At 40.0% G+C, this 26,694-nt stretch overlaps 1 protein-coding gene and 1 pseudogene across 1 annotated transcript in view; one reads left to right on the forward strand and one right to left on the reverse strand.

Annotated features, from left to right (window-relative positions):
• RBMS3 (RNA binding motif single stranded interacting protein 3) overlaps positions 1-4,556 on the forward strand; it is a 1,335,892-nt gene extending 1,331,336 nt beyond the window's left edge. Inside the window, exons 16-17 of the mRNA XM_088026449.1 lie at positions 1,649-1,729; positions 4,425-4,556. Coding sequence (XP_087882575.1) covers positions 1,649-1,729; positions 4,425-4,556 — 213 coding nt within the window. The remainder of the gene's footprint in view (positions 1-1,648; positions 1,730-4,424) is intronic.
• A 20,265-nt stretch (positions 4,557-24,821) lies between these two features.
• On the reverse strand, positions 24,822-25,995 carry LOC148165071 (bone morphogenetic protein 15 pseudogene; annotated as a pseudogene).
• Between the last annotated feature and the right edge of the window lie 699 nt (positions 25,996-26,694).

A 26,694-nucleotide genomic window follows, 5' to 3' on the forward strand; every position in this document is an offset into this window, starting at 1 on the left:
GCCCGTGCCTTTAAGGAGATGACAGTCTGGACAATTTCAGTAGAAAATTGATGGCTGCTGTGAGAACACAGGAGATAATACATAGAAATCTCTGGTGATTTTTAAGTGTAAACTGAAATTAGTAATATCTCCAGGCCATTCAAATAGTTGCTCTTAGTCCAAGTGACAAGTTTTTTTGTTGTTTTTTTTTATTTTGTTTTGTTTGTTTTTTTTTTAATATAGATTGGAATTGAACTTAGTTGTCATTAGTGTTACCCAGTTATTAGTTGCTACATGTGGACAATAGACAACAGTTTGGTTTGTTTGATTTAGGGTTGTTTCATTAAGCCTATCTCTATTTTTAGCAAGTAGATACAGTAAGACAGTTTTTAGTTTAGGATGGAAATACATTTATTCCAGAGCTGCTTACTTGCTGTCATTCTCCATGAATACGGACCAACAACACCAACAACTGAACAACTGATGAGCTCATCTCCATTCAGATATTCCCCTTGATTCAGAACCATTACGTCGCTTGCACACTGAAAGGACCAGGATACACAAAACATAGTAATTTAGGTTTTGCATATTGATGCTTGGCATTTGTATTTGAACTTAGCAAATTTAGAAGAATAAAGTAGCAGAGGCTTGCAGTTTTCCATCAAAATCATGTCTCTAACCTTCGTGAATGGAGAAAATTTGTCTTCACTAGATGATACTGGTTCTGACGTTTTGTGATGTTGGTCAAGTTTAGAAGCTCAGGAATACAGCTGATTCCACAGAAAATTCTATTCTCAAAGAGTAGAATGTTGAATTTGCATGGGGAGATAGGCATTAGACATGGGAATATGGAATTTGGCTTATGTGGGTGAGCAAGTAATTTTCCTGGGGCTCCCTTTCTGCAATGCAAAACCGCAGGTTATTACTCCCAACGCATGGTTTACTGAAAACTACAACTTAGTGAAAAATGGTTTGACGGTTTCATTGTCCATCCAGATGAAGAACATTTAGAGAATTAAAGGAGTTGAAAAGAAAAATACTGCCAGTGACATGAGCGTGGAAAGGGGGGGGGGAGGGCACAAAGGAGACTTTGTCATTATCTGTAATACTATTTCTTTTGCACCTAAAAAAGTGATAGGAGAATGACAAAATGAGAACATGCGCCAACTCTGAATACTGCTACATGTGCATCGCTTGCGTTATTCCTGTATTTTTCTTTTTTCTTTTTTTAGTTAGAAAAGAAATGATCGCTAACAATCTGATGATTCATTCATTCAACAAATGATTCGTTGAGAGCCTACTGTGTGATAGGTGCTAGCAATAAAATGAGAAGGAAAAAAAGACAGACATCCTCCCTGCCCTTATGGAATGTATGTTTTAGACATGAAACTGCCATGGTGGGAATCTAAGATAGAACGGCTACAAAGACAGAGTGAGGGAAGGGGGACGATACTGCACCGGTACAGTGGAGGTAGTAGGCTGCTGCTCATGCTGACTCAGTAAGCCAAGCCCATTCTCTGCTGATAGGAACTGCCCCGTTGTTGGTGGACATAGAGTGTAATAACGCACTGGCTGTGGGCTACACATTTAAAGCAGTTTCATGTGATACCTACTTTTCTCGCTGATTGCAATCTCAAGTTCACCTGCATTTTTCTTTGGTTCTCTCTAGTATATGACTGCTGCCGCGCCTATGCAAGGGACCTACCTTCCCCAGTACACGCCTGTGCCTCCGACAGCTGTTTCTATTGAAGTAAGTCTGTCCCTGTCTTATAGAAAGAGGTAGGGATGACAAATCTCAGCCGCATGTACTGTGGGCCCCCATAACCCAAGCAATCTTTATGTGTGGTTTTGTCCCACTCTAAAATTTGACATTGCAAGTTCACTATATGAAAGTGCACCAACATGCCTATGTTGTGCTTTGCCCACGAAATAAATCAGTTTGCTGTAGAGGTAAGAGGGGAGTATTGTTTTAATACTTAAAAGATCAGAGACCAGATCACTACCCCATTAAAGGTTAACCACAAATACTCATGAATAGGGCAGGAAAAAATGTTTGCCACTAAACCAGCAAAAATGAGTTTGCTAGTGCCTTGTTACTCAAAAGAGTGTCCCTGGGCCAGCGTCATCAGCAGCATCACTGGAAGCTTGTTAGAAATGCAAAGTCTGAGACACCACCCAGACTTACTGAATCAGAATTTGCATTTTAACAAGATCCCTTGGGGATCTATGATCACATTAGTGCACTGGTTCTCAAATTTTCTGTATATTATTTTCTGCAATTATTTAGAGAGATTTAAAAAATATTTATGCCTGGGTCCCATCCCCAGATTCCGATTTATTTGCACCCTCTTATGGCTGTGGGTACCTCAAATGATGAAGACATTTTGTCTTTAATAGAAACTTTGTTCCTTTCCTTCCCTCTTTCCATTGGGCTGAACCCATCCCCTGTACACATTACTTTACTGGACAGAGCCAGCAAGCTACATAGAAAGGAAGAGAGCATAGAGCTATGTAGATAGTGGTAAAACACTTAGATGTGTATATTTCTGTCTAGTCCTAGCTATTGTTGTCTCTTGCCCCTCCTCCCCTTCTCCTGATGGCATTTGCCATTATGGTCACAGTGCATTTCTTCCCAACAGCAGGGACTCCTCTGGAGTCCATGCTATTGCTAGTCCATGAGTTGGCCAGCAACTAGGGTGCTGGCACCACTCCACATAGAAGGCTACCATGACTTGCTCAATCTCTACAACTACAGAGATTGGGGAAATCTTCACAGAATAAATTGGATCTTACACAGTGTTTGTTTTGGTATATGCCAGATGTTTGCTCGTACCAAGGTTTGGGAAAAACAGAATTTTAAGAGAATACCATCATGTAATTTAGGAAGCCAAGGAGGTCCAGTTTTAAATCTTTTATGTGCTCTAGACCTGTGGGCCCCAAAGAATGTGTCAGTATTAATCAGGTTTGAATTGGCTTTTCAGAATTTCAAGACTATGTGCTTAAAATAGATGTGTTTTTTTTTTTTTTTGGTTTTGTTTGTTTGTTTGTTGCTGTATTTGACCATCAAAAAGCATCTAGATCATCAGTTAATGAATCTAGACATTCTAGGCACTTTAAGCATAGATCTCTACCACATATTTGCATTCTTCTTTGTCTATACTGACATATGGATATGCTTACCTACAGAATTTGAGCGTTTTGATGACTATAAAATAATGGGGCACATTTGACACTGTGACTTATTAGAAACAGTCTAATTATAGTTAAAGAAGAAGTCTATAGATCAAAAGAAGTCCTTTGGGTTGGGGCACCTGGCTGGCTCAGTAGGGGGAGTATGCAGCTCTTGATCTCAGGGTCGTGAGTTCAGGCCCCACATTGGGCATAACGATTACAAAAAGTAAATAAATAAATAAAAGTCTTTCACTAAGAAAAATGGAGGTACACTTTAATAGATTGCTTTGAATTTGTGCGTATAGAGAAAGCACCGATCTCTTTTCTATGTAAAACACTCATTGAAAATTCACCAATATCCGCACACGTAAATGCTGGTGGGAGAATTAGGGAGAATATAGGGAGAATTTTTGGATTCTGAAGAACAGTTTAGTTAGGGATAGAGAGTTGACCAAAATGTTTGAAACCTGACATCACTGTAGCAGTCCAAGGCTATGAGTAAAACCAAGAGAACATATTCAGAGAGATACCTTCTCTAGGCCTCCCACCTGCCAGATAACACCACCTGTGCCTTCCTCAGAAGCAAACATCTATCCCTAATGATGATCAACTCCTTGTTGGCATCCTTGTTGGTATCTGTGAGAAATGAGAGGGTGAGAGAAGTAGCAAATCAAGATTAAAGATGTCTGTTTTCTGAAACCTCGAAATGAATTCTAGTTCATGTTGTAGAAAACAAAACAAACCCAAACAAACCAAATTGCTGAAGGGAAAACCTACCTAACAATATGCCTTTAAAAGAATTCCAAGCTTTTATGTATTCTTTTCTTTTCTTTCCTTTCTTTTCTTTTTAGGTCCATTGTTTTGCCAAGTCAAAGAGACATGACACGACACGGTACTCTACCCCAGGGAAATATTTGAATATACAAGTTTTTATAGGAATCCTGCATGAGCTTTTGATTAATAAATTATTATTTAGTGTGGCTATATGCAACCATGGTTTAAAAGTTCTAAGTTTGGCGAGAGTGATTTTCTGACCATTCGACTACAGTAGAGGTTTCTGAAGGCAAGGCCTCTTGGTGACACATTGAAGTGAATTCCTCAGCCTTTATCCAAATGTGCTCTCTGGTTTTCCCTGGGGTACTTCCTGTAGCTTCATTTGGCCGAGTGCAACTCTACTCAAGCCAAAAAGAAGAGGGGTATTCCCTATAGTCCATCTGGAAGAAGGCCCTTTGCTAAAGCCAGTAAGGCTTTTGTGTTCTTATTTGCCTCCTTAGGGTGTTGTTGCTGATACCTCTCCCCAGACAGTGGCACCTTCATCCCAGGACACCAGTGGTCAGCAGCAACAGATAGCAGTGGACACATCCAACGAACATGCACCTGCATATTCTTACCAACAGTCTAAGTAAGTTCGGGCTACACTAAGCTCTTTTCCTCAAGATCGACCATCTTGTCACCATTCTCTCATGTTGCATCTGTTAGCGTTTGCTGCAGTACAGACCATCCCAAACTTAGTGACAAGCATTTATTTAGTTCATGGGTCTATTTATTTAGTTCGTGGGCCGGCAACTTAAGCTGACCTCAGGTGGATGGTTCTTCTGGTCTTGACTAGAATTGCTCAAGCACCTGGGGACAGCTGATGGTCATTTTTGCGGCTCTGCTTCTGGGTGTTAGTTGTCTGTTGGTTGAATATGATGGAAGCAATCGGATTATGTGTTTCTGATCCTGCATCAGCTTATTCACATGGAAGTCCCAGAATTCAGAGAGCAGCAAGAGAAGAAGCCCAAATGAAGCACTTTTCAGTCCACTTGGACACATTTACTACTGCCCCATAGGCCAAAGTAAGTCATATGGCCATGCCCAGAGTTAATGTAAAATTTCACTTAAGCCTTAAATACAGAAGGGGGCATTAAAAAAAAAAAAAACTACTATACATATTTTTGGAAAAAACTCCAGTATTCCCACTTGAAACTGGATAGTAAGCCTGCATGAATTCTTAAATGAAGACAGTATCACTCCCTTTGCAGGGATACCTTGAACACCCAGTAAAGTAATTCATGAAAAAGGGTGCTATAAAATCTAAAACAATGTGGAGTCTTATTTAGGAATTAAATGACAAAGCGACAATCATGTATCAGAATTACTCTTGCAAATCTTTAAATCACTTATAAAGTACTGTTGGCTTTGTGTTGAGTAATTATGTAGACTAAAATTTGTGAGGTTTTGAAGCCAAGGTAATTAACAAAAATTCAGTCTATATACGGATGTCTTGTCCTGCAAACTATTCTAATCTGTAGGTAGCAATCAAAGCCCCAGTGAATAGAGAATTCCGGAGAGATCCTTCCTAGTCTGCTGAGTGTTGCTCCCATTTCTTAATCATTCCTCTTTAACCTCAATACATATTTAGAGATTTGTTTGTTGCTGAAAGATTAATCATGGTAATGGAGTCTCCTCTAAGTAGCTTAGCTTCTAAAGGTAGTCTTCCAAATTAAATGTGTTGACCACATGACTTAACCTTTATAATAATAAAAATGTTATTATTATTATTACTTTCACATAACAGCTTTCAGGAAAGATCCATAAAAATAAACCATTTTGTGTTTTTGGTTTTGTTTCTTGTTTGTATTTTTAATTCACCTATAGCCTATGTGAATCACTTTCACACACACGGAACAATATGGTAGTCTCTGGTACTCTGTTCCCAGCATACTGGAATTTTTTCAGTCTGTTCAGAGGGTAATGTGTGAGAAAGGAGCAGAGACTGGTTGTGGGAAGCACGGTGAGAGACACGGGTGGGAATTGAGAGCTGCTGTATTTGCCAGAACCACTTGGTGAGTAGGTGAAGCTGGCTTTTGCTGTTTCAGAGCATAATGAGGAAGTGAGTGATCCTAGCCCCTTCTTGCTAACAGTTCAATGATGTCTGGATAAATAAAAGAGATGCTTTCATCCCCCCAGTCAACAATTATTGATATAGTGCCTACTACGTGACCCCCAGAATTCCAGATGCCAGGAAAAGAACAATGAAGGAGGCAGGCGCCTTTCCTACTCTCTTGGAGTTTACTTCCTGCCAGGAGTAGACTCACAGTCAGTGGACCAATCAGCAAACAATAAAAAAAAAAAAACCGAAATTGCAAAGCCAACGCCAATATGTAAAAAAGATTCTTGTGATAGAAAATGACAGCATAAATACCTAAGATTTGGTATCAGGCAAGGCCTCTCACAGAGGCCTGGATCTGAAAGATAATAATTACAAGCTAATCTTGGAGAGATTTGGAGAAAAAAACCAATCTAGGCAGAAAAAACAGGAAGACCAAAGGTCTAGAATGGGGACCTCTGGCTAGAGTGTAGTGAAAGAGTCGGTGGGGGTGGGGGGGGGGGCGGTGGTGGTGGTGGATGTAGGAGACAGAGTCAAACAGGCAGTTTTTATAGAGCCTTTGGTCCTTGGATACTTGGCTTTGTATACAGGAATCATTCTCAGTTCTATGTGAAGAGAGCCACTAAAGGAAGGCATTAAGGGAAGGTATGCCAGCAATTGAGTTATATTTCAAGGACTCCACTAACCCGTGGAGTCTGGGTGTGGAAGGATGTGTTTCAAGAATGGCTTTCAGGATACAAATGTCCCCCTTCTTGCGACTATCTGTAACATTCTCTTTTCCCTGCCTGATTCAATCAGCTTCAGCTGCCCCCACTTAGAGCCCACAATGGGATGCTCTCTTCTTTCTCAGGTTGTCCCTACCTTTCACGACCATTGTATGATGCGCTGGGAGAGAGGATGCCCTGCCTGACCTGTAGAGGACACGTCTGCCTCTCCCAGATTCCAGTGACAGCCTCCCTCCCCACTTCCACACTTTAGAGCATCCAGCATCAGGCCAGTTTCTCTGCTGGGAGACAGGATCCCTGCCCTCCAGAGTTTACAATCTAGTACGGGACTTGGACGTACACATAGACATGATGTGTCTACTGCAAGGGAGAAAATGAACAGGGCTCTTTTAAAGAATACTGTAGTAATAGGAGAATGCATTTAATTTTTCTCGACTGGGTCAGCTTTGGTGGAGGTTGTGGCAACTGGAACTGGCTCTTACACAGAGTCAAGGAGTGTTCCAGGGGGAGTAACAGCTTGGCCAAAGTCCAGGGGTGGGAAAGCTCAGACTGCTTCTCTGAGAAGGGGATTCAGAATAGCACAATAGTGTAAAAAAGCAGGTTGGACCCAGATTCTAACATCAGATGTCATAGTGAGGTGCTTGGACAGCACTTCCTTTGTTCTACAAATGCTCCTCCAGCTGAGGTAAACAGTGGATTTGAAAGCAATGGAAACAGTCCAATGATTGCAAGAATTCAGACAATAGGGAACAAAGGTCTGAAGTAAAATGGTGGAAAGTGCAATGGGGTAGAGGGTGGGGGGTAAGGGCAGGAAGGGTAGATTGAAGTAAGAGGAAAAAGGAAAACGGGCTTTACAATTCCAAACAGAACCCCCGAGTTATTGATGCTACTAACAGGGGCAGATAAGATAAAACCAAGGAGGGCCTGATCTATAGAGAAAGATAAGGGATTTAATTATCCTTATAATAAGTCAATTCAAAGAAGCTTTATTCCTTGAACTATACTAGGAAGTCTGAGTCTGACCACAGAAAGCTTTAAGTGTTTAAACATTTTAAAACTACCTCCCACCACCACCACCGTGGTCACATGGTTACATGCCTTGAACCTCAGATTCCTATGGCTGATAACTTGGGCCTTTCCACAGATGATAGGGTATCAAAGAAGGAAACACTCCCCGTGTGTCCCCACAGTGGTAAGCCCATTATGGCGAGGGATTTCCTCATTGGGAGGAATTTTCCTTTGCACTTATTCAGGAATGTATGTTACAGGATGTTCCACAGGGCCAGTTTGTGGCAACATGCCAGAGATGAAAGCACATTGGAACATGGGACATTTCAAACGTGTGCCATGTGAACACCACTTGCATGGCCTCGTGTACACTTCTTCAAATCTGGAGGAAATTGTTAACAGGTCCTGTTTATATTCTCAATTTACTCTCTCTGACATGTTGTCCCTAAGTGCAGGGAGCTTTTCTGACTTGAAAAGAGAACAATAATATATTGCATGAAAACAAAAATAGTATTCTAGGTCAAATACACTGATGGATAACAATCTATTCTGAAATTTTCTAAAAGGAAGAAATGAGTGTGGCTTTATCCAAGGTTTTATCAGTTTCAGCCAAGGGCAGCTGATCTGTGTCATGGTAAGGCATGAGAGTCTACAGAACCATTTAAGAAGACCCTGGGAACTGAGCTAAGTATGTGGTTCATGTAGACACCTGGGTTCTTATATAACCATCCCTGGGAAAAGTTTGAGGGACGCAAGAGTTCCCACAGAGACATTTGTCAGGGAAGCATTCATAAGAAAGCAGGCACAAATAAATTAATAAATTGTTTTGAGATCAAGCCACAAGCAGTATCCCTAAAGTTATAAGGCTACAAACGTCCATACATTCTAACTGTGTCTTTCACCTACAGTGGAGAGGATCTCTAAAATATTTTAGCCTATCCAAGTGATCTTGAATAGTCCAAATTTCACAAATGGCAGCTGATGTCCAGCATCATTATGCTAATTAACATGCCACTACTTTCTTTAGGCAACCCGTTTCTGATGATCATTATGCTAATTGAGATACGGACAATTTAAAGTACTTGTGCAAACCTCTGGCCTTTCTCATTAAATGGTAGCTGACCTCCTGTGGGGCATGAAATTTGGACGAGGGTAGCTGAGTGCCCTGGAAAAGGAGCTTAACCCGTCACACTTAGATTTAGCACCATAATGTCTATACTAAAGATATTTTGAAGAAAATCACAGACATCACAACAGAACGTTGCAGGATCAAAGTTTGAGAAGTAGAAATGATGTGCATATATGAATCGAAAGGTTATATTTGGGATCTATAGCAGCAAATATTTTACTATTCCAAATGCCACTTTCCAAGCTAAAAAACAGGTCTTCACATTTTGTATTCATGATTTTTTTTCCTTGTTAAAAGAGGCTACTCATGCAAAAGGGAATTTCGGGGCTCTTATCTGCAAAGACAGATAGGATACCTCTGGTTTGTTTTGAGAAGTTCTGTGGAAATTCCAGTTCCTGCCCAAGTTAGCAGTTTTTCTTTGTGCTATTTAAGAAATCGTAAAAATCTTAAAAATGACAAGGGCTTGAAAAGTACAAGTCTTCAAGCAAAGTTAAATTCTGATTGCCACCTACTAGTTGTCACTCAGCCCTTTGGAGCCTCCTTTTCCTCTTCTTTAGAGCAAGAGATTAGATCAGTGTTCTCCCAAGAGTGTAAACTCGGTTTTAGTGCTGGGGGAGGATTTACCACCATTCCCTGGAGTTGAGGTGGAGGATTGGGGGTCCCAAGGAGTTTAGGCAAACACCCTCTAACCTAAGTGAAATGCTTTCTTAATTGCAGTTCTCTTCAAAGCTATTAAAATGCTAATGGCCGGACCTCCTAGAGAGCCAGATAAATCAAACATTTCACTTCCTGAAAGATTAGCATGTCCTGTAGGCTGGACTTCCTACTTGGGAATTCTGAGAGTTTTTTCAAACATATTAAATTACTAAAGAACTGTAACAAAATGTTCACTGTCAACAGGATAATTATTTTGATACTAATTGAAAAGATTACGTTCTTTAAATAAGTTTGTTTTTATATTGATACCCTTCTTGGTTGGTGCCCTTCCTATATGTTTAGTTTACCTATGGGTAGTGCAGGAGTGGGAGCATAATGTGCAGTTTCCCCCAAACTCTGGACCACAGAATCCCTCTTTTCACACGGCATCACATGAAGCTAATCTGTCAGGAATGACACTGGGGGACATTGCATCCTTAGATGATTCCAAAGATGTCTTTCCACTTCTAAAAGTCTGGAATTCTAAGCCTGTGGTTTGCTACTTCCTAATCTATCCGCTCTGCTTTCTTTGGGGACTGGAGGGGAGGATGAGAAGTTTCAGGGCAATACAGAAGCATTATGTAAATGTGCACTTTCACATCTCATCTAGGACAGAGAAGGTGGATAGGAGTGAATTCAGTTCTATTAAATAGCAACACCTTGTCCCTTCCAACTTCAGCTAGCAACCAAGAAAAGGCAAAGGACAGCCATTCATTGCTCCCCACTTGTTGTCATGTAACAATGAGACCACTTGATGGGAGAGGGCCCTTGGAAACATTTGGTAAGGTTAGAGCTTGAAAGTAGTTGTAGCCTAGCTCATAAATATGGATGCCTCAAGACCAGTGCATGTGACATACCTGAGCAGTGTGGGTGTTGTATGTCAGGGTAGCCCATTGACTAAGACACCGTTCATGGAGCAGCTGTTCCAGAGATTCACGGTGTATTAGGCATTTTCTGCTAAATGAATAACAAGACCAGGTGGAAGATGGGAGTGGGAGCAAAGAACAGATCAAAAAACAAAAACACAAAACCGAACAAAGAGAAAAGTTTTGTTCCCACAACAAGGGCGATTTTTAAGAAATTCATGGAGTAAATCTGTATTTTGCAAAGGAATAGAGATCACATATATACCATGGTTCCCATGACTACTACTAATAAAGTTTCCCTAATTGTTGCTGATGGTATGAAATTTTTAATTGCATCTCTTCTTAAAAGAAGCCCCACTTTTTCACATAACACACACAAACTATGTATTCCTAGAAACTTAAACTATTGGTTAAAAATGGAAATATCAACTATCAACTAGTTGCTTTTCTTACATGATTCTAAGAACAAGTTTATCAGGCTTCTAAGAGACATAGTGAATTCGTATGAGTGCTGTTTCCAAATTAGGAAAAAGAACTTCTCTGGATCATCCCAGCCTACCTGTTATATACCTTAAAACATCCTTAAGGGCATTTTGTAAATTTGAATAAAGCCCACTTGCTCAGAGCAGATGCAGCCCTGCACCAGACTTTGGGTGAGAATTTAGCCCCCACAAACTCAGTCATGCATCTTGTGCAGTGAACAACCTGTACAACCTCAGCAACCCTGAGTCCTCTTTAGTAAATTAAGCAACTGGGCGTCAGAAGAACCTGCAAAGCACTGAGAGAAGTGAGCTTCATCTAAACTGACCTGTAGGGGTGCCTAGGTGGCTCAGTTGGTTAAGCGTCTGCCTTCGGCTGAGGTCATGATCCCAGGGTCCTGGCGTCAAGTCCCGGGTCTGGCTCCTTGCTCAGTGGGGAGCCTGCTTATCCCTCTGCCTGCTGCTCCCCCTACTTTTCAAATAAATAAAATCTTTTAAAATAAATAAATTGACCTGTAGTTTCAAAAATCGGTTTTTATAGCACATCCCTGAAATTATTTAACAAAATTCTAGTCTGTGGATGGAAGAGCTAAGCGTGGAAGTCAACCCACTAGAAGCTCAGTCCAGCAATTGTAGATGGGGCAGAAGGAGAAGACATTATTTGGGCTAGGCTAGGCCAAGTGGCATAAGTAAAAATGTCATTTGTCTGCATTTGTCTAGTGAAACACCTATTACGTGCATACCATCTGCCAGATTCATGGAGAGTAAAAAGTAGTAGAATATAGTGCCTGTTCTCAAGAATTAAAAATCTTGATGAGATGGGTAAATAAGGAAGAAGAGGGGATGAGGGAAAGTGAACAAAACCCATTCCCTCTTAACTCTCTTACTACTTTATTGGGCCAAATAAGGCTTATGTGATTATACTTGGTGAATACCACAGGGTAACACACCAACCATTGCTGTGTCTTGGGTACATAGTAGGGATGGGCACATTTGTTGACTGAATTAGTGATGAATCCCACAGGAGTTTTGAAAGGACAGAATTTCTGGGGGTACCTAAAACATAAGCCAGACATTGAAAAATAGGTTCCGTGCACATAGGGAGTATTACTTGTCTGGGTATTTTTGTCATATTTACTACTTTAAATTGAAAGATATTCTTGATCTATTAGCCTTGACCTTTAATGTGAACAAACTCTCCGGCTCAAATATGTTGTAGTATTTATTACTTTAGACCAAAAAATATTCTTGTTCTATTAGCCTTGATACTTAATGTGAACAAACTCTCTGGCTCAAATATATAATTGTATGAAAGTGGCAGGATTTAAAACTTGTACAATTTTCTAGATATTGAAACAGCTTGGTATCTTTTAAAGAGACCTCACTGGAAAAGAGCATATGAGGTGATTTCAAAGTTGCTTTCATATAATGACCACTCATACTCGATTGTTTCCACAGACCATAAACAAGACTGAAGAATGTCCGTCTGAAACTTTGCCTTGAACGAAGAAACTTCATTGAACAGGAAGTTGGCTTCCAGTTTGCACAGGCGTCGATGGAATGCTTTTTTTTTTTTAATTTTCTACTATACCCAGTGAAAACAAAGTGTTTTTATGTGCTGTGCAAATGGTTCCTTCATGTGGTCTGACAGTTTACTTTCGCCATCGTTTTTTTTTAAAGAAAAAATCCCAGAAGAGGAAACAAACAAACAAAAACCAACAACAAAACAAAACACAGAAAGTTGACATTATATTTGGAAGAACATTTGAATTCAGAATTTACCAGAAGATGTAGACAGATTTTTTTTTTTTTTTAACAGAAAATCAGATGTCAAGAGGTGGGCAAAGCAGAAATGGAAACAAATTGTCTTCCTCAGTAATTAAGCTACTCTTTCTTTTCCCCCTTTTGTTTAAATCTAGTGGGTTGTTTTTTATTTTATTTTTTTCTTAGAAATACTTAGGTAAGGTTTATCTTGAATCTTAATTGCCTTAATTTTAAGGACGTCAAAGGCTCTCGAGGCAAGCTGTCAACGTCTTGTTAAAAAAAATTCAAGAAAGAATTGAAATATTGTGCCAGCTTTAACTGGTACAGAAGTTTAAGACTATGAGTTTTTAGGGTGAAAAAAAAAACTGTACAGTTTAAAAGAAAATGTTTTTTCTTCATTTGAAGAAAATTTGTTGATAAAAGAAACCATGGCAACTGCAAGAATTGGGAAAATGCTGGGACTTTTCATGAACTTTGTCTTAAGTGTTGAATCATTCTAGAAGGCTAAAACATTTTACGGTAAAGTTATTAATGTTGGTTTAAAAACAACTGCATTAGAAATAATGCGTGTTTGGGGGCAGAATGCAGATTTTTTTTATTTACGAAGCGTGATCGCTAGCAAAAGCATTAGTGCTTTTTATCTGCAGTCTTTTTTATGAGCTTTACAGAGTTTTTAGTCAGCTTTGCTTGTCACATTGCAAAACCTAGCTTAAGAGCATTAAAAAAAAAACTTAAGTAGATAGGAGCTTATGGTCAAAAAGTGCAAAAAAAAAAAAAGCAATAGATAGAGAAATTGTTGACAATTTCTGTAGTCTTTCCTAGTTGTGATCAAATTCAGCCTATGGATGGCCTATTTTATACCAAAGATGAAGTGGCACCCTATTGCAGTCCAGAAGATAGAGGTTGTTTTCCTTTTCTTCTCCTTTCTTTTTAAGAATTTTATTTGACCTACATGGCCGGACCAGTTCTTACTTTGTTGTTTGTTTAAACTACCTTCCACTGGTGTTTTATATACTGCAAAACAGAGCAAAACAAAAGGTGTTTTTTGTTTTTGTTTTTGTTTCTGTTTCTGTTTTTGTTTTCTTGCTAATGTGCATTTGTTGATAGCTCGCACCTGCTGTGTTCAGCAGTTTCAGCATGAAGAGTTCTGGATACCAACTGACAGAGCCAAACGGCTTTCTATTCATTCCGTGAGCTTTTCTGGTTCCTTACTAGCTCTCTTGAATAGTGACACCTGTATTGATGGCCACCAATAAGTTGAGACACTTGCTTAACAGGTTGAAATTCCTTTCTGTGAACTTTGAACTAAAGGTCCTTCCCGAACTGGTCTGAAAGGTCACTTGTCAAAAAAAGGCTTAGATATTCTGTTAAGTGATGAGTGGTCTCCTGAAAAGGTCTCATTGTATTTGTAACAATAGTCTTCCTTCTCAAGTCCAACGCCTCTAGGTTTTGTCTTCTCACCTCAGTGTTTGTTCATCTGCCATGAACAGCCACCTTTTGCCTCCTGTCATTGTATTCTCATACCCTGGTGTTGTCGGAAGAAGGACAAAAATAGACCTTTTTGTTTCAGTTTAACTCTGAGACAAGTAGGACCAATCAGATTGAAGATTCTGTTAGTGGAAGTTAGGTAAGCTTTTAAAATGCTAGTTGACAATCAAGAAATTATATGATTTATATCGATAAGAACCAAAAGAATTAGGTTTGCTCAATCTTTAAAGCCAAAGGAGATATATTTGCATTGAGAATGATGCAAAACTTTGTCTAAAATGAATTAGATTGACTTAACAAACATCTCTGCATATTTGACTCATGGAATCCATGTTCAACCTGTATAGTTTTACCTGAAATTAAGACCGATGGAACTTGGTTGAATTATGCACAGAGTTGCTTTCTGAAGGGATCATTGGAATTAGATAGGTGAAAGTCTTTTCACAAACTAAGTCGGGGGAACCTGTCTTAGTCCAGAAGGAAGAGGGAAATGCATTAAGTGCACTGTAAAAAAAAAAAAAAAAGGTAGGCTTTTAAAAACTAAAAAAAACTTAAAAGGCAAATCATAATCCCATTAGGTCAATATCAGTAATGAGTTTGGCTGTTCTGAAATTGTCAATATTCAACGATTTGTGACCTGTTAACAGAAATGAGCCCGGTTCTCTTATTTGAAACCCCATGAATTGGAAACTCAAGTCTAGAAAGTGGCTCCCTATCTTTGCAGCCAAATCAGAGGCACAAATGGATCCAAGAAAATGTAGCATGTGCTGCTACAGAGAAATTCCATCTGTTGACACCCATCCTTAATGGTTTTCCATGCTCTAGAGAGAATCCTAGATGTGTACTTTCTTCTGTTCCGTCCTTCAAGCTTCTCATGTATTTCACGGGTGGCACTTAAGTTTTATCTTTGAGAAGCAGGCCCCTGAGTTTCAGGGGGTTTAAGGAACGTGTATAGGAACTGTGCTTTTCGTTTCTCTTTTTCAGTCTCTGAACTCTTTGTATAAATAAGGATTATCCTGGGCATAATTCATTTGACTATGAAACCAACATGCTTTCTTTTGTTTCTGTAAAAAAAAAAAACACACACAAAACAAACCTTAATGTGATACAAAGAAAGTCTCATTTACGCAATCAACAATGAGGCTAAGAGGTAGCTACCATGTGGCTGATGAATGTGCCTAGGTAACTTCCTGTTTCTATTCAAAACTACTGCTTTATTTATACATTCAGAAACATTTTTTTCAACTATGAAATTTCAATGATCTCAATTTTTTTAAGCCACTTCAGGCACAAGGAAATTACCTGTCATTTTATGTGTCCACGTGTGTTTTGTGTTTGGATTTTTTATATCATGCCATTCTAGAAAATATCTTATTTCAAACCAAAAAGAAAAAAAAAAGAAGGAAAAATGACACATGTTCAAATTTGCATCTGTCATCTTACCTAATGATTGTTTTTAAGAGTCAAGTCTGGGGGAATAAACAAAAAGCATCAACAGGTAAGCAGCATTACATTGTATGAAGAATAAAACAAACCAAAATGTGTGTTCAATATATGCAGACATCAGAATCCTGATTTAATCAGCAACTAATATTATGGTGATTCTAATCCTATTTAGGGCTCTTTTTTTTTTTTAAGTATTCTGGCTCAGATTTCCAAATATTTATTCAGATATTTCCATTTTTTCCTTTTGACTTTAACTGCCAAGGCTTCTAAACATCAGGAAACAAACCAAAGCCACAATCCAAATGGGATAAATGTTATCTTCTCCAAACTCTAGTTACATGGTCAGTGGAGGAGTGGGTTTTCTTTTAATAATGATAAGGTTTTGTCAGGGAAGACAAATTATGCATAGTGACTCAATGCATGGTCATGTGTTCTGAAGATGTCTTGGACCCTAGGTAAGCTAAAGGTAATGCTAGCAGGTGCTGGTGACTGTCCTTGAAGACTGGCACGCCTTGATTGTTGCAAGTGACATAAAATTCTTAAAAACAAAACAACAACAAAACAACAAAAAATCCTCTCCCTGACTTCAGTTTGGCTGTTTCCTTGATAAATTTCAATCATTCAGATGTTGTCTCCATGCTTCACTTGAATCAATTTCTTCCTGTGACTTTAACAGATCTGCCACAGTTGATAGCATATAAGACTCACTTCCACACATTCCAGTGAAAAACTACATGGTATTAAAAGCACTCGTGTTAGAGATGGAAGGCTGAGAGCAGAAAAAGCCTGGGTGGAGCAGGAAGGTCATTGTCCCTGCAGAATACATCGACCCCTTGCAAAACGGTGTGAAAATCATTTCAATTCATATGTGACAAAAAAAGAATAGCTTTTTTTTCCTAAAAAAAAATTATTTGAATATTTGCGATGTCTAATATATACCTATGTATCTTTTATGGTGGCCTGAAATCCCCATTAATGAAGAGTGAGATTTGATTTGAGTAGCACTTTTGCAGTCTTCATGATTCCGAAGTTTCAGTGGACTGTCTAGACAGATTATAATGTTAATAGGAAACTAAAAATACATTTGACAACTCAGTCTCATTCTTACTTTGCGTGCACGAACCACTGCAGATGAGCTGATAAGCAGGGAGAAATTCTTAAGTGGGTTACAGTGATTAATGTTTTTAGATGATATAAAATCTAATGAAGGGGAATATTTATGTATGTGTATAAACAACGTTGAGCACATTTGAGGAATCATACTTCATAACAAAGTTTAAACATGTCATAGAGACTTGATTCACATTATCTTGTCCACGGTAGGGAGTGAAGGATGAGATTTTGGTTTTTTGTGTTACTGTGCCTGGCATCCTTCAAAATTTTGAGCTCACTGAGACTGACAGCATCTCACTCCAATCTGAGGGACTGACAGAATTTAAACAGGCTCATTGATTCTGTATACTACCCCCTTCCTGTGACAGAGTGATAATGGGATTTCATTAATGAATCAATTTGTTACAAATGACATCCACCGTGGCATCGGAAGACAGTTGAGTCTAACTCAAATTTAACATTTCTTACCCAATATTCTTAAATATGAAATTGGTCCCTTAATCTGAGTGTTCTTGGTCATGCCTGTCCTTTGTGGACTGCACAGAGTTCAGGAAAATACAAAGCTAAATATAAGATCCCTGAGTGGCCCCAAAGATCTTTTCTCATCCGGTGCAGGGAAGCTCACCCCATATTGGTGGTTTCTTTTCTCTTTCATTTTATACCCTAATACATATGCTCCCTGTCACATGAAAAAAGGACAGATCGCTTCTCAATACTCATTTCTTTGTATTTCTGAAAGGGAAAATAATATTTTAAGAAACGCTTCTTCCACTCAGGAAGCTTTAAAGCTGGAGCAGAGGTGAGATCAAGCTTGGAGTCTGAGGGAAGAACCTCTGGGCCACGGAGTCACACTTTTCTTCCATTTTATTCAGTGCAGTTAGTAACTTCCCCAATGACTGAGTCTTGCAGAAATACAATCACTCTCAATTTTTGAAGGGCTATTTACTTGGTAGATTTGTTTTGTCTTCTTTTTTCAACTCTTAGGTCTTGGGCTCTATTTCCTTTTATTAGCATTTAACCCTGAGGGTGAAAAAGAAACATTTGGAAATCAAATTCAAATCAGTCTGTTTCTTTGTTAAGTCTCGATTTACCGAAGGAGTTTAAAATCATTAGTAAAACAGTCAGTGCATTATATACCATGGACTTTTACTATCCATAACGTCCCTTTCCCATTCACTGCAAATAATTGAGAGTTGGCTGTATTCTTGCAAATACAAACCGAAAAAAAATTGCAGCAAAGTATTTGGCTTCCCTCAAAAGAAAGCTCTTTTGGTTTCGTTCACTATTGAAATTTTAACCAGAAGAAAAGGTCAACTCAAAATTGAGTTATGAGAATATAATAACATCTCTTGGTTAAATATATACTCTTATCCCTATCTTAAGTCTTTGGCAAAAAAAAAAAAAAATGCATTGTTTTGTTATTTATTTATTTTTTTAAATTTTGCGTCACAGTAATAAGGGTGAATGACCTTGACACTCCAGTGGATTTTTTCTGATCATTTCAAATTTAAGTAGTGTCCAAAGTGTAACTTTAGTGTTATGCTTTGTGTTTTAAACCCTCTGGTCTTAGATTCTTATGAAAGATGCTCTGTCCTCTTCCCCAAAATATGTTATTTCCTCATATATGAAAAAATGAGTTATTTCATACTTTTCAGGCACTATAAAAACTATTTCAAAGAGACACTTGAAAAAGTTTTCTCCATTCTGGAAATTAATGCTTCTATTTATTTAAAAAGAAGAGGAATATAATTGGAATCTTAATTTTCAAAAAATAAATGTAAAAGTGTACTTGCTATGAAATTCTAGTTTCTTTAAATTAAAAAAAAATGGGACACAGCTTCTTTTAAAACCCTTGTTTTAGGCCATATTTGACTTCATGGAACTTTGAAACATCATTCAAATTTGAACTTTATTTAAGAGCATTTTGTACTGCTGTCTCTGTCATGGAAAGTTCTGTAACTCTATAGTGTTTCTGGTTTTATTTTTAATTTTTCATCTGTACCACAGTCAAATTAGCTACCATTTCCCCCGTTCCTTGGGCTTTCTGTAGATCAGTGGATGTTAGGTTTAAACTTCTGTTTTCTTTGATGAAGCTTTCAATAAAAAATGAAAATAAAATCAGTCAAGTAGGCTGTTGTGTTTTTCTTCACTGCTCCAGAGATGGGTTGAAGGAGGGACCGGTGGGAGGGAGCAGTCTCTGTATTTAATTGGGTATACTGCTGGCTTCCTTCAGGATGCTTCAAAATAGGAGAAGAAGAAGAAGAAGAAGAAGAAAGAAGAAGGAGGAGGAGGAGGAGGAGCAGGAGGAGAGGAAAAAGAGGAAGCAGCAGCAATAGCAGCAGCATACCATCCCTGGTAACAAAAACTAGGAGAGGAGAGAGCATTCTATTCATGCAAGGGGTTGAGAAAACCCCCAATTAGAGACCCTGTAGGTCTTCCTAACCTCACACATGCTTCCTACTCTTTATGCTTCAGAGATAGTCCAGTTCCTATCTCCAAACATGCTTAGCATCTACCAACTACTTCCCATATCTTTTGCAAAGACCAGGAGATAAGAGTTTTATGTAAAAAATTTCTTTTGACACCTTGACCCTGTAAGGATTAAAACCCAGGTCAGCCAAAATCAGAAAGGTTCATTCCTCAAGCTATGGAGGACCGTGGTAAGCAAAGAGCAGAAACTATATTTCTCTGGTGCAGGATCATCTAAACTAACTGGGAGCTCCTCTTCGAGGGCCACAAGTATTCTGTGCTACAATACATATTTGCTGTTGTTAGTCAATATTTAATTCTATAGAAGACAGGAAAACAAAGGAGATAAATGAAAGTCATACAATGTGTTAAACATAGCAAAGAAAGTAAACTTTAAGTCATAAAATAAGTAGAGCATGTCAGTCTGAACAAAAATAGAAATGGAAAGATGAAGAAAACACTATATATTTATGATGCACTAAATATACATGAAGCACCATGTACTCATGATATGCTAAATATACATAAGAAATATGAGGCACTCAATATTTTTGAGGTCTTAATTTGGTCACCCTTTGGCACCAATAGCAACTTATCAGGCTAATCAGTGAATTTCAATTACCTGCCCTTGCTTCTCTCAGAAGGAACATGTTTCACTTCTTCCTTCTGTGGCCGGTCTTGCTCACATTTCAGCTCTGATCTCTGTATCACACCATCAGTGGAGAAGGATGCTATATATGAAGGATATATGAACACTGAAGAGCTTTTAGCCGTGTGGCCCTTCTATTCCTCTTGAACACTACCCTGTATGAGTTAACCTACCCCATGGCTTTCACCTTCTTTCTTGCTATGGGTTTTTAAAAGATTAATAAGTCCTTGCTTTCAGCATCTTTATTTGACCTGTGAGCCCTTCTGTTCCATGACCCGTAGTATAACTTGCATGATAACGTACATGAAGGCTACTATTGTATCGACATCATTTCCCATGTGACATCTTCATGCTTTATACTATAAGCACCCAGGAGAAATAGAAAAAGCTAACCAACCAGTGTCAGGCCCTGTGAATGTATTGTATGTATCCCTTTTCCCCATATGAGTAGCAGTTCATGTTGTACCTCTCGGCAGAAGAAGCTGGAAGACAAACCTAGAAAAATGGAATTATTGGAGAGTTTAAGAAAATAAGAATGGAGTGAAGACCTTGAAATGAACTTTACTCAAGTTCCATCAGAGTTCTTTTTAGAGCAATGGTTCCTTTTTGCTGTTTGATTGTTTTTCAGGTATTACAGACTTTTAAGAAGATAATACCAGCACCACTACCCATATGCACAAAATTTTCGCTTCAAATTGCAGGACGCTTGGGAACTGCCTGAAACATATCCATAGGCTTCTGCTGAAGAATCCCTAGTTTCAAGGCATAAAGATAAGAGAAAAAAGACCAGAGAGTGAAGAAACAAGCTACATTTATAATGGTGTCCCTTGTATATCAAATAACCGTGATTTCTTGACCTCATATCTATGTATATTTACTGTTTCATAATTTATTCTGAGAAGAAGTGAGTGCTTCTCCAACTCTCAACAGTCCCAGTAAAATTCACAATTAATAATGCTTTTATTTTTAAAGGGATACTGAGAAAAGTAACTCTTTTCGTTGCTTTCCAAAGTTAGTAAAGTGAAAAGTAATATAGCTCAAACATAATCTCAGAAGATTTGGTTATTTTTCGAATTTTGGTAAATGAGTGTCATTTACAATAATAATGAAAAAGTCTCCCATGTATCAAAGGCTGTCTTTTCATTTAAATACTGAACAACAGAGGGAGTAGCCTACGGTCAGGAGCTTTCTCCTGCCCTTAGGAGGTTGCAGGCTACTATCCTGATAAAGTGGTCACCAGGTGGCGCTGGAGAATTAGTCTTCAGTGGATTCCAAACCCACATCCCAGATTCTGCATTCCTGAACAGAACCCGTGATACGAGGTATGGCTCTAGGAGCCAGGAGTCACCATCACTGGGCCTTCACTATGTGCCAGAAACTGTGCCAGGCACGCCCCATACTTGAGGCCATACAACACTCACAAGATTGCTCTGAGGTAGTTGCTACCACTACCTCCATTTTCCAGATGAGGGTTGGAAAGTTAAGAGACTTAACCATGGACCTACATCCAGGAAGCGCTAGAGTGTTCTTTTAAAAACAGATCCAGGGTCGCCTGGGTGGCTCAGTCAGTTGAAACTGGGACTCTTGTTTTCGGCTCAAGTCATGATTTCACAGCTGTGGGATCAAGCCCCGCATCGGGCTCTGCCCTCAGCACAGAGTCTGCTTAAGATCTCTCTACCTCTCTCTCTGCCCACCCCACCGCTCATGCACTCTCTAAAAATAAATAAATAAATAATAAATTAAAAAAGAGATCCAAAATCTCAACCCCCGAGTTCTAAGATTTCCTCTTCTGCAATGACTTTGGGAAATGCCAATGTGGGAGATAATTTTGTTTTCAATGTTTTTTTCAAATGTTTATCTCACTTGGCCTGAGATTTTTGTCGGTTCTGTAGAGGGCATTCAATGTTTGTTCTAATCACTTAGGTCACAGAAACCCAACGCAATTCACATTTTCCATCCCAGAAATAACTTGCTGTTTCAATCATCTCTGTGATTTGTTCTGGAAAGAAAGGATGTATCTACAAAATAGATAGGCATAACTTTTCATTTACTCATTCATTTAACAGTGCCTGGCACATGAACATTCCATAAATATTTTAATGATAAATAGAGTAGACATGGTTCTTGTCTACGGGGATGTCATATTCTACTAGGCTCTGGTTTATGACAACATTTTAGCATGAAATAAGATCAGGGAAGTTTGTGATCAATATGTTTAACCTTCCCATGGCTTGATGCAAAGTAGATGGAAAACTTCCTAATCTGAATGCAGTCATGTCTCCTCCCATCCACACATGTGGTGGGTCTTCCAACTCCCTTGCTGTTGCCTCTCCCCTAATTTGGCCCCTCGGCAAAGTGGCTGGACATTTCACTGTTGCCCTTTCCCCAAATCATCTGGGCCATTTAACACTTGACATCAAGGAGACTGGAATCTGCCATCCTGAGCTGTTCATAATTCTAGTAGTGTTGAAGGATTTTATTTCCTTTGGTGCCCGTGCTTCTTGGTCATGCTGCTTGGAAGAATAAAGAGGTAGACTGGAGGAAGAGTGGTGGGCAGCAAAGCAAAAGCAAAGTTTTTTGAGCAATAGTACAAAGCTCTGAACGAACAGGGAGGGAACCCGAGAGCGTTGCCACCGGAGTTTCTAAGTCTAAGGGTTTTTATGGGTTTGCTGGTGGGCTGTTTTAATCTGATTAACCCTCCCTGAGCCTGTCACCCATTCAGGTTTTTGTCATCTATCTACCAGGTGGGAAAGGGTGGAGGGCTCCTTCCAGAGTGGTGTAAAATTCTTTTAAGGGTGGTTTCCTCTTAGGGTGGGGGCCCCTTGTCCCTGCCTGCCTTTCTTCCAACTATCCTTCATTAGGAGCATCTCTTATTTATTACCACTGATCTTTTCACAACCAAGCAGGAATGTGCAGGTGCTGTCACAGTTTAAACATGAGGGGACTGGGGCTTTGAAAAGTTATAAGACTTGGCCATGTTTTCATGATGCGGATGGGATCCAAGCTCAGAATCTGCTAAATACGAAGCCAAAGATTTGCCTTTTATGTAGTGCTGGATCCACTGATGTGACTTGAAAGGATACATTATTGATCCAAAATAATTTTTCTATTATCTGACCTTTGACTGATATAATTTTCTTCTTATAGGTAGATCACAAAATATTGGAGAAAGTGCTGGACAAGCAGTGAAAAGATCTTAGATCCTCAATTCAGGCATACTCTTTGCTAAACATGTTTTCCCCTCTCTAAAATTCAACTTCTTTATCTATCAAAATGCATACCTTTTCTCTGGGTTTTGTGTTTGCTTGTTTTTTTAACAGCAACAACAGAATGATTTATTTGCAGCACAGCCCAGTCTCCATCACTTCACAATAGGACAGGAGTAGAGAAGAGTCACCCTGCAAGTGTCATTCAGTCCAAGGTAGAGCTCCATGCCTCCCAAGACAACAGACCCATTACCCTCAGAGACCCATGCCTAGAGCCAAGCTGAACACACAAACAGGCCAGCCACAGGCTTCAAGCTTCCCATCTACAGCCTTCTACCCTCTCCACCCTCAGTCAGGCACCTCCCAGCTTCTGAGCCACCAGGGAGCTTTCCGTTAAAATGGGTTTATGTGTCATATAAAATAAGAGATTACTCTGTGGAAGCTGTTGTTCTGTAGAAGGTTTAAAATGACTCCCCCCACCCACACACGTAATCCTGATCAGCAGTGATCACTCTTCCTCTATCTACCAGAGATGCTGCCATTTGAAAAGATTGCTACCTCAACTCCATACTCGTTTCTCTGTTGGCCTCACTGAAGTCTCCTGTCTTCACCTAAGATAGGAAGGAATCCAGGTACTTTCCCAGGTTCAGAGGCTGAGAGGAAGAGCCCTGATGGCTTAGAAAGAAAAAAAAAATGCATTCCTTCTGTTCCCCTCAAGAGATTTTTGTGGCGATCTTTGCTAAAAAGTTTTCTGGTCCATTCCCGTAAAGTTAGTTTAGATTTGGAGGACAAAGAAGCACAGAGGCAGGCAGCCTTTCCGATTAGGTACTGGGTTTGAGGATAGGGGATGCAAGGAAGAGGGGTATAAAATCCCAAGTTGATTTCATCATCAGCTCTTCTCGAAAGACTCAGAGGATGGACACTAAGAAGATCCCACCTTCCCCAAGCCTTGGGGACAATTCCTAAAGTTCCGCTATCATGGACTGGTCATTTTTGACAAAGTCACAGTGAAAGAGACAAGAATATAGAAAGGCATCTCTAAGGGAACATTTTTTTAAAGGATTTATTTATTATTTTGAGAGAGAGAGAGCACAAGCCGAAGGGGCAGAAGGGGAAGGAGAAAGAATCTCAAGCAGACTCCGTGCTGAACTTGGAGCCCAATGCTGGGCTCGATATCACGACCCTGAGATTACAACCTGAGCTGAAACTAAGAGTTGGACACTTAACCAACCGCTACCCTGGCACCGCTTTAAAGGAACTTCTCACTCAGGCATCAAGGGCTCCGAGTAGGGCCCAAAGGTACTTATGTTTGGTATCAGAGCTGTTTTTATAAAGTGAAGAGCTCAGGGCGCCTGGCTGGAACAGTTGGCTGAGTGTCTCACTCTTAGTTTCAGCTCAGTTCCTGATCTCAGGGTCATGAGATCGAGCCATCCATTGAGTCCCCCATAGGGCCCCCCATCGAGCCCCACATCAGGTTCCATGCTTGACATGGAATCTGCTTGAGATTCTCTCTTTCCCTCCGCCTCTGCCCTTCTCCCCACTTGCACTCTCTTTCTCTCTCTCAAAAAATCTTTTTTAAAAAATAAAAATAAATAAAGTGAGGAGCTCATAAATAGGGGGGAAAGACTTAAGACAAAAATTAAGACAAGGAATAGAACCCATAGATTGGGTAGAGGATCACTGTGGTGCTAACGTTGATGTTTGTTTCTGCTAAACCCCTCTCCAGTTTCTCAGGAAACCTGAGTTAGCTGTACCAAGCTGTCAGCTGCATGTGCAGGACTAGGCAGTCACTTCCTCACACTCCTTCTATAAGATACTCCTATTTGCCTCAATCAGAAGGATGCTAATGGGAATATATTTCCAAGGGACACAAAAGGGCTGAGGGTTGCTCTGGTCCACATGCTCACTGACACAGGTCTGGATGATGACATGATTGGGACAATTGAGACCACAATGTAGTACCTGAGGGTAGGCTCCCTTATAGCAGTTTGGGGTTTAGAGACAGGGAGCAACGATCAAGGGGCTGCAGCCCAGCTGGTGGAAGCTGACTTGGAAAGGGTGGGTGGACACTGGTTAGTTTCAGATACTTCATGTTCCAGAGAAGGGCCGGGAACCTCAGACATGACACTACTTGCTTGCCAGATCCTCTGAAAAGGGAACGTCCCTTTCCATGAACTCCTCCAGGCCTCTGGGGAAAGTCTGGCCTTCTAGAAACTTTTGTGAGTGTCATTTAAAAAGACTAATAAGAAGGCAAAGTCCAAGGATGAATGGCCATGCCGCTGAAGCTCAAGAACCTCGCTACCTTTTGGCTGCTAACACATGAAGTGGAGAGGGATAGTTGTAGAACTCAGCATTACGTATGATTCCAGAGCCTTTGCCGCATGTGTTGTGTGATATCCATCTCTGTGCAGCTTTGGTAATCAGGGAAGGCTCCGAGGAACCTCTTCATGGAGAAGGAAAGTAGTTGGTTGGGCTCTCCTTGAGCCAGGGTTCCACATGGTAACAGAGGTGAAAGTAAGCTAAGTGGGGTTGGTGGTGGCAAGCTGTGGTGGCTCTGACTAGTTGGTATGGTTTAGTCTCAGGAAAGTTTAGGCTAGTATATGCCAGAGATCTCTGAAACACCTTACTGTGTGGCAGAGGGCCTTGCCAGGCTCACTATGATGTCCCCATTGTACAGTTCTCCAGGGTGCCCACAACACATCAGCCGAATGCTGGTACAACTCCAGCATGTACCACAGGGGACATCCTAGGACCCGTGGCTTCCTCTGCTGTTTGCCAGGGGCTTGTTCTAATAGCTATCTGACCAGGGTAAGGGAGGGGCTTCAGCCAGGAGAGCAATAGAGGGCTGCCTTACCTATGCCATTTGGACCCTCTCCTCCGTAAAAAACACCAGTCTCTAAAGAAGAAGGAGTCTAAAGATACTGAGGAGGACCATCTCGAAAAGCTTGGTGTTCAGCCCTATGCTCTAGCCCCAGCCCAGAGAATATCATTCTGAACCTTTCCTTCATACAGGTAACATCTTGGTTCCACCACCACAGAGGATAAGGCAAAGAAGGAAGAAAGGTGAGTGAGCAAGCATGCCTCATGTCACTTCTTCTGGGAAGATCTCCTGGGCCAACAGAAGTCTCCTAATTTGGCCTCTTTGCATCAAAACAAACACAAACAGCAGTCAAGACAAGGCTAGCATGCCCTTCCTGCTCTACAAGGCTGGGAATTCAGAGGCTGAGGTCATTTAAATGGAGGAGCCCCTCCCCCCCCAAAATATATATATATATGGAGGAGCCCATTCCAGGAGCTGCTCCCTTGCTTTACCCACTAGGATAAAAAAAAAAAAAAAAGCTTTTGGTTTGTTTCTTTGTTTATTCTTTATTGTTTTCTCCCACGGAGAGATGGGTCTGGTGGAATTTTTGGCAGAGGCTTTTATTTCTGTCCCCCCAGCCAGCACCATGAAGGACAAAAGACACTTTATCGAGATTCTCCTCCATCTTCCCTGGTGGGGTTCCAGGAGGAGAAGCGTTCAAGAAGATGCGAATCCCATTATATCTGCATCTCCAGGGGGCCACACTCTCACATGGTCTTTAATAACACATTTTGAATGCTTAACTGAATCTTATTAGAGGATTTACGTGGTATA

Source organism: Eumetopias jubatus, unplaced genomic scaffold (assembly GCF_037043125.1).
Source record: "Eumetopias jubatus isolate StellerSeaLion01/CBP00866 unplaced genomic scaffold, mEumJub1_p1.0 scaffold_1, whole genome shotgun sequence".
NCBI classification, from domain to species: Eukaryota; Metazoa; Chordata; class Mammalia; order Carnivora; family Otariidae; genus Eumetopias; species Eumetopias jubatus.